The sequence below is a fragment of the Haliotis rufescens genome, unplaced genomic scaffold, assembly GCF_023055435.1.
Source record: "Haliotis rufescens isolate VD_foot unplaced genomic scaffold, xgHalRufe1.0.p SCAF_5, whole genome shotgun sequence".
Lineage (NCBI taxonomy): Eukaryota > Metazoa > Mollusca > Gastropoda > Lepetellida > Haliotidae > Haliotis > Haliotis rufescens.
In genome coordinates, this window is record NW_025964223.1 from 15,766,516 (window position 1) to 15,779,371 (window position 12,856).

Here is a 12,856-nt window from a genome sequence, read left to right on the forward strand (position 1 = left end):
ATGATTAGTGTATTCTTTCGAATTACATATGTAAGGTGTTGAAGGTAGCTAGCATTCTTGAAACTGCGGACTTCCGTTACTGATTGTCTGTTCTCGACACATGTTGAAGTTGGTTTAGTTCTTGAAATCTTCGACAGCTGTCTGGTTACATTTGTCTGAACTACTGTACATCTCACACAGAAAATAGTCATGCCCAAGAATAAGGGTAAGATTGTTTGAATCGTAACGGATATTTATGTTAGAATCGCCGAAGGAATAAAACACATGAAGGAAAGTGTAACCGCGAATCCACGTATCGTCCATTTTGTTTACAGTCAAACATTTGATTCGTCACATTTTTTCGGAGAGAAAGTCTGTTATATGTGTACAGCTGTTGAGTGAAACATCCCACAACGAAGTAGTTCATGATTTAGTTGAGTTAAGACCTAAGAGGTTACTATGGTGTTGATGGGAACATGGTGAATGACCCTTTCGACATGTTCGGATGTTCCGACACCCTTTTTTGACGTGTGTTAGTGTGTGTGTGTATGAGTAGGCACAGGGTTCATTGAATACACTATACACAAAGTAGAGTGTTGATGACCGTTTCATGCTATGTCTGTTTGAATTAATACCATGGGCGGAGTGAATGATTCTTAGATCGTGTTGATGAATCTGTTATGTATTCTGTCAATATGTCAGTCGATGACCAGTGGCTTTTTTTCACACTCGGATCACCTGTAAAATCTCTCCCAATTTTAATGAATCTTATCATAATTTCATTACCGGGAGTAGTACACCTACCATGTGCACTTCGGATTTCAATTAGCCCTGTGTGGAGTATCAAACTCATGTTGCCAGTTTGAATCTAAGCTAGGCGACAAGCTGGCTGAAACTAAGCTAGGCTATATGCCGTGAAGGTCCAGGTTAAAACCTATGCTTGTCGTAAGAGGCGACCAACAGGATTGGGCGGTCAGGCTCGATGACTTGGTTGATGCATGTGATCGTATCCCAATTGTGTGAATCGATACTCATGATGTCAATCCCTCGATTGTTTGGTCCAGATTCTTAATTTACAGACTGCGGTCATAAGGCAGGAATAATGCTTAGGGCGGCAGCGTTAAACGACATACATAGCTGGGCTAATGAGTTTATCTGAGTAGCCAACACCCAACCAGGGGACCACAAGCGCTATCACAAGTAATTAGTGCTTGTTTATCAAGTCAACAGCACCCAAATGTTTACCTTTATGGGCATGCACAATAGCCATTTTCTCCGCGACACTCAAAACTTGATAAAAATTGTACTGAGTTTCTTCAAATGACATTGGATTAATTTGTTAAAAGGTATAGCAAACACATACCCAACCTCACAGTCACCCTAAGCATCGTAAAGGGGCATTTGATCAGCAAGAGGTTCCCCCTCCCGTTTAATTTTTCTCAGTGCTCTTTCATTTAATTATCATATCCACAACTAATGTCACCTCAGTAAGATGTCTTCAGTTGTTTACTCAAGGGAGTAATCCCTGACAGGCATTTAATGTGTGGAATAGGACCGAGGGCAGCTGGCGTTAGTAATAGAACGCTGGTTTCCGGTTGTTAATTATTATTTTAATTATTCACGATGTTAATATCAAAGGTTGTTCCACACATTCAACAATTTACAGATTTATGCAATGATGTTATTTTTGTAGGATTAACAGAAATAGCAGAAACTGTATATGTATAACAGCTAAAAATCACAAGATTGATAAACGCGGCAAACATGTTAGCCAATGGAATCAGTTGTCACCACCGTGTCCTTAGCTTTAGGCCACACCCCCAAGTAGGTTTGTTTTGGAAGCCAATTATGGACTGGGTGATTTCAGCACTTTCACTTAAAATTTACATATTATTTACTTATATTATGAATTTTTCTATCTCGGAAATTGACTAAATGTATATGTGAAAATGGCATGACCGATTAATCATAGTTATATGAAAGAATCAGGTCTTCTTTTGAGTAGTATCGGATAGAATGATATTGACGTGCTAATGACTATGTTATGAATGTTTAGTACTAAAGAATCATCCTTTGTTTTGCAGGAAAGGGAGGTAAAAACAGGAGGAGGGGTAAGAATGAAAATGAGAATGAAAAGAGAGAGTTGGTGTTCAAGGAAGATGGACAAGGTAAATGTCAAACTGTATAGTCTGATTTTGTAAAGCAGTATACTTGAAGTAACCATGGTAACATTGTTTACTTGTCTTGCTGGCAGCTATTAGTCATGTATGGCACAGCATGTTGATTGGAATTTAGTTACATAAAGATTTCTAGCCAATTGTTCTTCCTTATTGTGAAATATGTTTGTGTAGATGGAAAACAATGTTATTCATTTGAACTGCTGTCCCATACTGCATCATGTAATTCTACAGTCTTGGTGTTGTCGTGAGTTGATTAGTTTTTAAAGTTCAAAAGGTAGGGCTACTTGCATTAACTCCACGACAAAGTTATGGCTAAGGGTTGATGCAAGTATGAATTTATATTTATATTATTTGTGTATTATTACACATTGCAGAGATGGAAATTAGCATTAGTCTGCTGGTCCGGACCATTTTTTAATGTTTTAGGGTTTAGTAGAAATTGAGGGGTATTGCTTCATATATGTTATCACTGTGGGCTAGTTGATGTTCTGGGTTAATTTCCACCCTGCACATGCTTGCACATTTGCTGTAACAACACATGTAACCATGGTAACAGCAGTAGGCATACTAGGCTGTCCAGTTGACATGGTTGAAGGATGAGGTATGAAATAAGGCCAGGAAGGGAACAATGTTTTCCAACAAAATTTTCCTTGGTTTACCAAAAATGATTTCTATTTTTGTGAGGAACAAAGGCAAACTTTTTAAAACAAGTTGAAACAGTCAATATATATATCTGTCTGGTAGACATGGTAAGTCTTTGGTTGTTAGGTTTGTCAAGTATTTGTTGCTGTTAGCTTGGTTAGTGAACATGGTGAATGCAAATGTCTGATTAATGATCAAATTCCAGTTGCCATGGTTGCCAGCATGTACAGGTATTACAAATAAAGACATGTCTAGCATGTCGACTCTAGTGAATGAGGTGAGACTGTCTGTTCATTTATCACTAACTTACCCGGTATGTAAGAGTCATGCAAATACATTTTCTTGTACATGTAGTTAGATCTAATTAAACTATATGTCTGTGTGCTTGTATTTCAGAGTACGCCCAGGTTACGAAGATGTTGGGAAACGGCAGACTAGAAGCATTGTGCTTTGATGGTGTAAAGAGGTTGTGTCACATCCGAGGCAAACTCAGAAAGAAGGTTAGTACATGTGTACCCAGCAACATCATGACCAATGCCACAGTTGTTTTCAGGATGTCTGACAACTGTCTGACATGTCTTTGTTAGTTTTCTAGTCCTCAATAACGTTTCCGGGGCTTTCCCAGACCTACTTAAATCTTTAGATCCTGTTTGGAAGGAAGAAGTCATTTTTAATTCACACCCCCGAGGGCTGCTTTGCTTCTTTGATGGAGTGGAAGTCATTGTTTCCACTCCCCATTGTTATGATGGATTTGATTGGTTGTAATTTGGAGTCAAGGATGCATCACATGTCATTGGTTTGAAAAGCAGTGTTATGTTGATAATTTGTTTGCAAAATTTTCAATTTAATCATCATGATCATGTATTAAGTCAAAAAACGTTATTGACGACTTGTTGATTATAAGTCTTTGAAAGGCTTTTAGAAAGGCTTTTAGAAATGTACACATGAGGAAGAGAATTTATGGAAGTCAACTTCTTTATTATGAGGAACACAGCATATTGGAGTATATGATTACTCCTTCATATATGCCCTCTGCCTCATATCATTCATTCAACTGATGAAGGAGTAAGCATTTACTCTGAAACGTTGTGTTCCTCATAATAAAGAAGTTGACATCCATAAACTCTCTCCCTTCTTGACTGTATCTGTTGCTTCCTACCATCTTCCCGAGGCAAGTGAGTTAACCGACTATAAAAGTCCAGTTTCCGCCCTTGCCGAACTAGGCTAGTATTATGGAGTTACATTTTGGCTGGACTAACGAGTCTATGCATAGTCCAATCAAAATCACACACTGAAATCGAAATCGGGTTCGTAAAGTGTCATGCAGATTTCGGTCGACTGCGGGATTTGCAAAGCATGTGCACCGCTAACTCGTCAACAGATATTTTCTAAATCTTTTCATACTTTTAATCAAGGTGCTCACGTGATTTGATGCACTTCGCGATGTAAGACTCGTTTTATCACAATATAGATCATGATTATCAATCAGATCGTCTTGACTGGGCGCCACCGTTTTGTTTGAAGCAAATGCAAGTGATACGAGAGGTTGAATCTGATTGGTCAATAGGAGAGTCATAGAAAGGACATAACTTGTAATAGCCACTGTTGGCTCTACGATCGAGCCCAGGAATTCCACCCTAGTTCAGCAAGGATGGAAACTGGACTTTTAAAGTCAGTTAACTCTCTTGCCTCGGGAAGATGGCTTCCTACTTACCCGCCCTATATGTGTTCATCTCATCTGTGTAGGTATGGATCAATGGTGGTGACATCATCCTGCTCGGGTTGAGAGATTACCAGGACAACAAGGCTGATGTCATATTGAAGTACACCCCAGACGAGGCCAGGAATCTAAAGGCATACGGGGAACTGCCACCCACAGGTGAGCTATATGTGGGAGTTGTATCAAGGGAGAGAACTCCTGCATCTCTGAGTGTTCATTTCTGTTATGGTTGTCAGTGAAGACAGTTCTGAAGCAAGAAGAATTGTTTTAATGATTTTTTGTTATCATTGTTGGTGATCTCACAAAGGTTTATTAATGTTGATGTATTGATCATTGTTCATGTCTTGAACACTTTTGATCAGTTTTTCTTAAATTTACATCTAGATATAGTTTCTTTTGCATGCTTATGTTCATAACTAGAGGCGGGACAATTAATCGATCCCCAAATACATCGATCTTTTTTAATTTCCGATTCTTGAATCGATTCATAATCCTGACATAGCGATTCGGTAAAACGATTCATGCTTATCAAGTTTAACATGCTTAAAACCTTTCTATGTTAATGATATTAGTATTTTACCGTTTTGTCGCGAAACGTCCCAAATTATTAGAGAGATCTCAAATGAGTCTCGTACTATCTCACCCTTTCCCACGGCCTCATGGCTGCCGAGCAAACATTCGTGCAGCCACCTGGCAACCTGAAAATTCCAGTTTGGGCTTATTTCACGAGATCAGTAGGCAAAAAGGAAGTGAAATGCACCTTATGCGAAGTGAAATCACCGTAACACGGTAACACTACAAAAGTAATTAATCAAATATGAAATGAAGACACAAAATAGTAATTTTTGAAATCAAGTCACAAAATGACACTTTTAGTAAGAGTAAAATTTTATATGACTGACTGACCAAATAAGTATGAATAAACATTGCAATTTTCCAGACAAAAAATATTCTTTTATATGGATAATTATAAAGTATTCAGTTGTATTGATTTGCTAACAAAATTTTCAATATTTAGATATTGTTTGATGTTTGTCAATATATTGTTTTTAGAAAAATATGTATTTAAATACCAACTTTCTGAAAAATTGCAATTGAATGAGTGCTTAGGGAACTTCGTTGTAATAATCATAATCAATGTCAATTTTATACATTTTAGTAGTACCTGAAGTCATGTCGTAAGTGCTGTTCCACCTTGTAATACCTGAATTGTTATAAGTGTTAAAGAGGACTTATAGCTTGCTGGTTGGTCGCACGAATTTGTTAGTTTTAAATGAGTGTTTTTGGCATTTAGTTGTTGTTAATATTCACATAAGGCAGAAACTGAACACCAAATAAAACGGAAAATAAAGGGTTTTATTTTTCGTTTTTATCTACATTCAACATGATTCTGTGAGACAAAAGATGCACCATTCTTTTAATTTAAATTTATAAATACTCAAATGTTTGAAAAAACTTATTATAAAACAAGTGATACCAGCTGAAGTAGTCAAATCATGAATTGATCGAATCAAATTGAATCAGACATGTAAAAGCGATAATTGAATTGAATCGCATTGTATGTGAATTGGCCCACCTCTACTTGTAACACTGGAATATCTTGACTTATTAGTTATTACCCAGCTTGGTCTGAAATGTCAAAAATCATATTTCTATGTTCCAAACCTTTGTGAATAGCTGCAACATTGCTGGTGTGGCGTTAAAGCAATACTCACTCGCTCACTATATTCCTGACAAAAATGGGTTTTCTGAGCCTGTTTTTGCCAGGAAAGCGACAATGAAAAATTGCTTTCAGGGTTAGAACTAAACTCAAAAGCTATACCAGCCTTGGTAAAGATAAAAATGCCCTGGTAATGGGAAAATTGGGACTGGCCCGCAGAATCTGTACTAGCCCCAGGCTTTCTGGCTGGTGTTGTAACCATGCCTTTCACTTGTTTGTGGGCCCGTGAAGACGCCGGGTTAGAATAGGTCTTCAAAAACCCATACTTGCCGTAAAAGGTGACTATGCTTGTCGTAAGATGCGACTAACGGGATCTGGTGGTCAGGCTCGCTGACTTGGTTGATGCATGTGATCGATCCCAATTGCGTGGATTGATGCTCATGATATTAATCACTTGATTGTCTGGTCCAGAGTCGATTATTTACAGACCGCTGTCATATAGCTGGAATATTGCTGAGTGCGGCATTAAACAACGAACCAACCAACCAACAACTTGTTTGTGGGAGTTAAATATTGGTCTATTGTACAGCTCTTTTAGTCAGGATCTGCCAAGTAAAGAGCTTAATGACATATTTGAAAAATATTTGAAGCAAGAAATGTCCACCTTTTGGCAAGTAGTGGAGTGCCCAGTATATGTCTGTTACGTTGGTGTGTGTCTTGACTATGATATGTTTGTGTTGCAGCTAAAATCAATGAGAACACATGGGAGGAGGATGTGGATGACAACATCACCTTCGACGACGTGGAAGAAGGGGTTGATGAAATTGATGATGTAAGTAGACGTTATGTCTTGGTAATACTGTCAGCTGGAATACTGCTGTGGCTTCTAAGACATTCATTCACTCACTCGCTTACCCATGTTACCAGCCCCATGCCCATGGGTTAAACCAATGTGATAAAAAGAGAATCTCACCCGGGTGGCGTGAAATGTCAAATATATCAACACGAGTTGATAACATCTTCTCTCTGCATCTTCTTTAATCTTTTATCTACGAGTGTTGATATGTTTGACATCAAAAGACACAAGGATGAGATTCTAGTCATCATCCAAAATCATCATTCCCAATTTTCATTTTGTAAATAGTAATAACAAGGGTAACCGCCTTCAGTGGCAGAGACATGTGTGATGTCATTTGAATGTGACATCACAGTAACTGATGGTCAACAAGGAATTGTGACACAATTTCATGATAGCGATATCTCCTTGTAGATATTGCATGATCTCATCCAAATTATATCACCTGTGAAAGCCAGTTTTGGATGATAAATGACTGTGCAGCTTGGGATTATGTCCACGAGACTGAAGGTCTGGTATGTTCAGCTCATTTAAGCATCATTCAACAAAAATGTGTTGAAAAACATGAGCCATGTGCAAAACCTTAGCAGTACCGATCAATTTGTTCCTCACTCGGTGTTATGGAAGTCTAGGAAACAATCCTGGAATGACATCAGATATTTTAATGTTTATCGAAACTTCAACACTGTCTCCATGGTCTCCTGGACATGTAATTGAGCGTTAGTAATATGAAACCAAATTTCTACTTCAATTCTAAAATTACATGCTTTTCATCATAACTGGAACAATATGTTAAGCTGGGATTACATTTTGGTCATGTGACTTCAAAGAGAGGCCAATGAGTGGGCCTTCAGAAAGACCAACTCCTGATATTTAGTTTCACCACTCAAAACATTAACATATTAATTGTCAGCAAATTGTGTTATGTAATGTATTTCTATATGGATACATGCATGATAAATACTAGGAGTACATTTGATAGGTACCAGATCCGGGGTAGAATATGTCTTCAGCAACCCATGTAAGAGGCAGCTATCAGGATCGGGTGGTCAGACTCGCCGACTTGGTTGATGCATGTGATCGTATCCTAATTACGTGGATTGATGCTCAAGATGTCAATCATTGGATTGTCTGGTCCAGACTCGATCATTTGCAGACCGCCGTCATATGGCTGGAATATTGCTGAGTGCGGCGTTGATCAACCAACCAACAAACAAGCATTTGGTTGATTGGTTCAAAATGAGGAACAAGATGGATCTTCTGTGAACATGTGGTTTAGACACCGCAAAAACAATGTAACACCAACTGCTCTCAAAATGGACACATTCAAGAGTATAATGCCCCAGTGTTTGTCTACATGGCGCAACATTGGAGGTCCCAGCCAGAAACAAATGTTATTTTCATATTTGAACAAAAAGCCTTCAGCTGTGCTCAGCATATTCAACCTTGTACAAATATTTTTATACAGTGAACATATTGTAATATCCACATCCCTACATTTATAGTTACCACACCAAACACAATAAAACATAAGGTATCCCGGTCAGAATAGTTTTCTGGTTGTGACTTTTAGGGTGCTGTGGCTACATTACGCACAGTGTCGCCACATTTGTTGTCCATCATGTCCTGATTAGCCTATATTGTTGCTCCTGCTGTGAGCAAATGGTCTGCCTGTGTTTCTTACATTCTGTGACTAATGGGATCGGGTGGTCGGGTTCGCTGACTTGGTTGATGCATGCCATCGTAAACCAATTGCGTGAATTGATGCTCATGGTGTCCATCACTGGATTGTCTGGTCCAGATCCGATTATTTACAGACTGCCGTCAATTTAGCTGGAATCTTGCTGAGTGTGGTGTTAAACAACACAAAACAGAGAAACAAATGCTTATACCCCTGCCATCAGCCAATGGTCTGCCTGTCTCGGTTACTTACATCCTGCTATCAGCCAATGGACTGCCTTTCTCAATTTATTATGTCCTGCTATCAGCCAAGGGTCTGCTTTGTCAATTACAATGTGGGTACAATGTGTGAAGTCCATTTCTGGTGTTCCCTGTCGTGATATTGCTGGAATATTGCGAAAAACGGACGTAAAACCAACTCACTCACTCAATTTCCATAACCATTTACGTCCAGTTTCCACCCTTGCCAAACTAGGCTGGAATTTCTGGGCTTGATTGTAGCACCACCTGTGGTGAGTTATGTCCCTTCTACATCCCTCCTATTGACCAATCAGATTCTGCCTGCTTCCAACAAAATGGCGGCGCCCAGTCAAGATGATTGGATCGATAGTCATAGGCTATATTGTGATTGCAAAGTGCATCAAATGACGTTGGCACCTTGATTAAAAACATGAAAATATTTGGAAATTTGGGTTAACGCCAAGTTGGCGGTACACATGCTTTGCAAATCCTGCAATCTACACGGCAGTTTATTAACCGGATGTCGATTTCGTTATGTGATTTTGATTGTACTATGCACAAACTCGTTCGTCCAGCAAAAATATAACTCCAGAATTCTAGCCTAGTTCGGCAAGGGTGGAAACTGGACTTTTATAGTCAGTTAACTCTCTTGCCTCAGGAAGATGGGCCTCATCTATCATTTGAAGAAATTCATTATCCCTATCACATTAACTTGAGGTATGTAAGGATTATTCGCTTTCAGTTCTGGACTCTAATAGATGGAGAGTCAATGGCTTTGAGCAAAAGTAATAGATGCCCAGGCTTCTAATAGTGAAAATACAGCATTTGTATTCCCAGCACTTACAGTAGCTTGTTCATCCTTGTAAGCTCCCTGCAGTGCATTGATCTGTGGAGGAGTTCTCCAGAACTGGGGCATTGCTTTTAAGTAAACGAACCTTGATGGCGGCAGATTTCCTCCATGCTGGCAATAAATCAGATAAACAGTGTCATATGTAGCCACGTGTCATTGGGTGTTTCTGATACGATCTGGAATGGTTTGGATTTTTACATCGTTTGTGGTGGTTAAGCCATTTGATTTAAATATTGATGAAATTGTTGTGATACTCTTCCTGCTCTGTGAGCTAACAATACTCTCTTGATGATTTAGTGACAGAACGTCCTGTTGCTGATGTAGCATTGAAAAGCAGTGGAACCCTGTGTTATACATATCATATTACAAGATTTGTTTTACAAATTGTCTTTGTCATCCTTCTTCCACACTAGTGGATTATGTAGCGCATTGAAGAAGTCCATGCTTGCACAATGTAATTTTGTAGGGAAGTTGTTCAGATAGACAGAACTGTTGCACATTGTTGCTGATAATTAAAGTTCATCAGCTTGAGGGGTGGTCAGGAAGCCAAGTTGTTAAAGCGTCCCCTCGTCACGCCGAAGACCTGGGTTCGATTCCCGAGATGGGTACAATGTGTGAAGCCCATTTCTGGTGTCCCCCGCTGTGATATTGCTGGAATGTTGCTAAAAGCTGCATAAAACCATACTCACTCAGTCAGTCATCAGCTTGGTCAGTGGTTAATTACAGTGTTCCCCATATTCCGGTAATTACCAGTTTTTTAAAAAATCTGCGATAATCAATAAAATATATATTTCGAATGTGGTCAGCTTGTCTTTGATCATCAGGGTTTTCCCATTGTCTATTTTTAGTGCAAGAAAATAACTTTTCGCTTTGCTCATGTTGCTATGAGGTTAAATATCTTATTTTCAAACCAAAATGAAATCTTGAAAATAATGTAACCAAGTAAATTTCTTTTTCTTTTTTTTATACCTTCAAATTTGGGACTGACAAAAATTGAAGTGGACTGGTAGTTTTTAGAGTTGCCTCTCCACTGGGACTGCCAGTATCAAATGTCAGTCGGAACACTGTGATTATGGGTTTGATTTACTGTTTATGGGCTGCCAATTTTTTAACTATATTTAATTTTCTGTTTCAGATTTAGGAAAACCTCACTGCAGCTGTCAAAAGTTGAGTGTTGAGAAGAATCGGTGATGTGTTTGGAATACTGAAGTAACATGACAATAGCAGCCTGTAACCTGTAATGATGGCTGTCGCTGCCACAGGGACATCACAGATTCGTTTCTCTTGTTATTGTCATGGCAACTGTACAACTCAGATTCAAACAATCTTCATGAAGCCTTCTGATATCTTTGAAGAGGGACTTTACAACGTCAATCCATCCCTGACAGATTTGAATCATAGTCTGTCTGGATTACCGGATGGTTTAGGATTATGAATATACTATTTTTAATGTCAATATAGAACATCTTAATCTTTTGAAAAAAAAATTGTTTGTGTGTCTGTGTATTTTCATTTTTATTTTGAAATTCTTTCATTTCATATTTGTAAGTCTTGTGTACCTTTTGATTAAGTTTGGAATATTTGTTTTCTTTCTTTTGAAGTTTATGTGTGCGATTTGTTTGTAAAATCGTGATTAAATCTGAGTATAGAAGATAACACCTGAGGCACTTCTCTTAGTTTCACTTTACAGTCTGTTTTATTACACAAAAGTTTTGTAAGTTTAAACATGCTCATATAATATTTAAAAGTGATTCGTGTCATGTTAATAGGAAACAAAATAATGGGTACCAAAACAGTAATTGATAAAAATAAAGAAGAAAAAAAAATATAAAGAAAAAAAATGTTAAAAACCTGACATCTTATTTATTACAGCAAAAGTGCTTGTTAGAATCAGATGATATTCAGTACCACCAGATTGTATTAATAAAATTGTATGACCCCCATGATGATAATGATGGTATATCCCTGGTATGGAGTATGTGTGTCCGGGATGTTCCATTGTTTTCATGGGGGTGTATGTGTGTATGATATAGCTATTAATTCCTGTATTGACTGGAGAAGACTGTACAGGTTATTCCCTGATGTCTATACCTGTTTGTATATAATGGTTGGGTGTTACTTGTAGCATGTTTTTATGATTGTCATGTAGGCAATATGAGTGGCACATGATATGTAGTTGGTAGCTTTAAAACACTTATATATCCCAGCTACAACATTTCAGATCAAGGGGAGGTTTACAGTTTGCTTGGTTCAGAATTTTGTCACAATACAGAAAAAAAGATAATGTTGATTTATGGAATAATAAATTAATTTCATCCACTAATAACTGCAAGCTTTTGGCTCAGGAGAGAGCTGCCAAGTTCACTCTCGTTCTTGAAAGTATTTTTATGAGGCAGATGTTTTATTCAACTCTTTAGGTGATTAAATGATGTAAATTCTAACTGTTTTTTGTTTTACTTGAGATGACCAAGTCAAGGGACTCCTGGAATAAGGTTGCCATCACCATTGTTTGAAGTAGATGCGTAAATCATTTCATTTGTATCTGACAACTTGTCTCAAATGTCTGTGTTTATCAAGCAACCCCTGTGTAAACCCTGGCTGCTTAATTTGTCTACTGCTGTCACATTTTCTTTCCTCAGCCATAAGCTCACTATAAAGGTTAAGGAATTCCTGAGCCATTTCTAACATAGGACTGGCTGGCATCGAAGAATTTCATTTTTAGCACCAGTAATGGTCTGTGGCTGTCTGTCTAATCCCTAAGCCATGAAGGTTAAACCATCTTCTGCCCCATTGAGGGTCAGTGTGTCCATATTCTCACAACATGTTTGTATGAGCTAATTTAATTGACTTAGTGGCCGTATTGTGGTTTAGTGAATAGGGTGTCTGCCACAGAGCGGAATCCCTCATCATACTCAAAATCCCTCAAAAGACGTTAGAAGGTGGTACTTGTTGTTACCCTCTTATACCTTCAGAAGATAAAACTGGTCGGCTTGTAGTTGGAATACTGTGAGTAGGGTTGCCATGTTTAACTGTGTTTGGTATCGCAGTG

The 12,856-nt window shown here is 38.3% G+C and overlaps 1 protein-coding gene across 1 annotated transcript; it reads left to right on the forward strand.

The window, feature by feature from the left end:
* Positions 1 to 66: 66 nt before the first annotated feature.
* LOC124113279 (eukaryotic translation initiation factor 1A, Y-chromosomal-like) lies at positions 67 to 12,248 on the forward strand. Its single transcript, XM_046473577.2, has 6 exons — positions 67 to 205; positions 2,064 to 2,147; positions 3,198 to 3,301; positions 4,548 to 4,680; positions 6,925 to 7,013; positions 10,943 to 12,248. The coding sequence occupies exons 1-6, from the start codon at positions 190 to 192 to the stop codon at positions 10,946 to 10,948; spliced, it is 432 nt and encodes a 143-aa protein (XP_046329533.1). The 5' UTR covers positions 67 to 189; the 3' UTR covers positions 10,949 to 12,248.
* Positions 12,249 to 12,856: the final 608 nt, after the last annotated feature.

Coding starts and splice junctions, on each gene's coding strand:
- LOC124113279 (XM_046473577.2), top strand. Junction 3,302..4,547: donor GAGGCAAACTCAGAAAGAAG/GTTAGTACATGT, acceptor TCATCTGTGTAG/GTATGGATCAATGGTGGTGA. Junction 4,681..6,924: donor CGGGGAACTGCCACCCACAG/GTGAGCTATATG, acceptor TTTGTGTTGCAG/CTAAAATCAATGAGAACACA.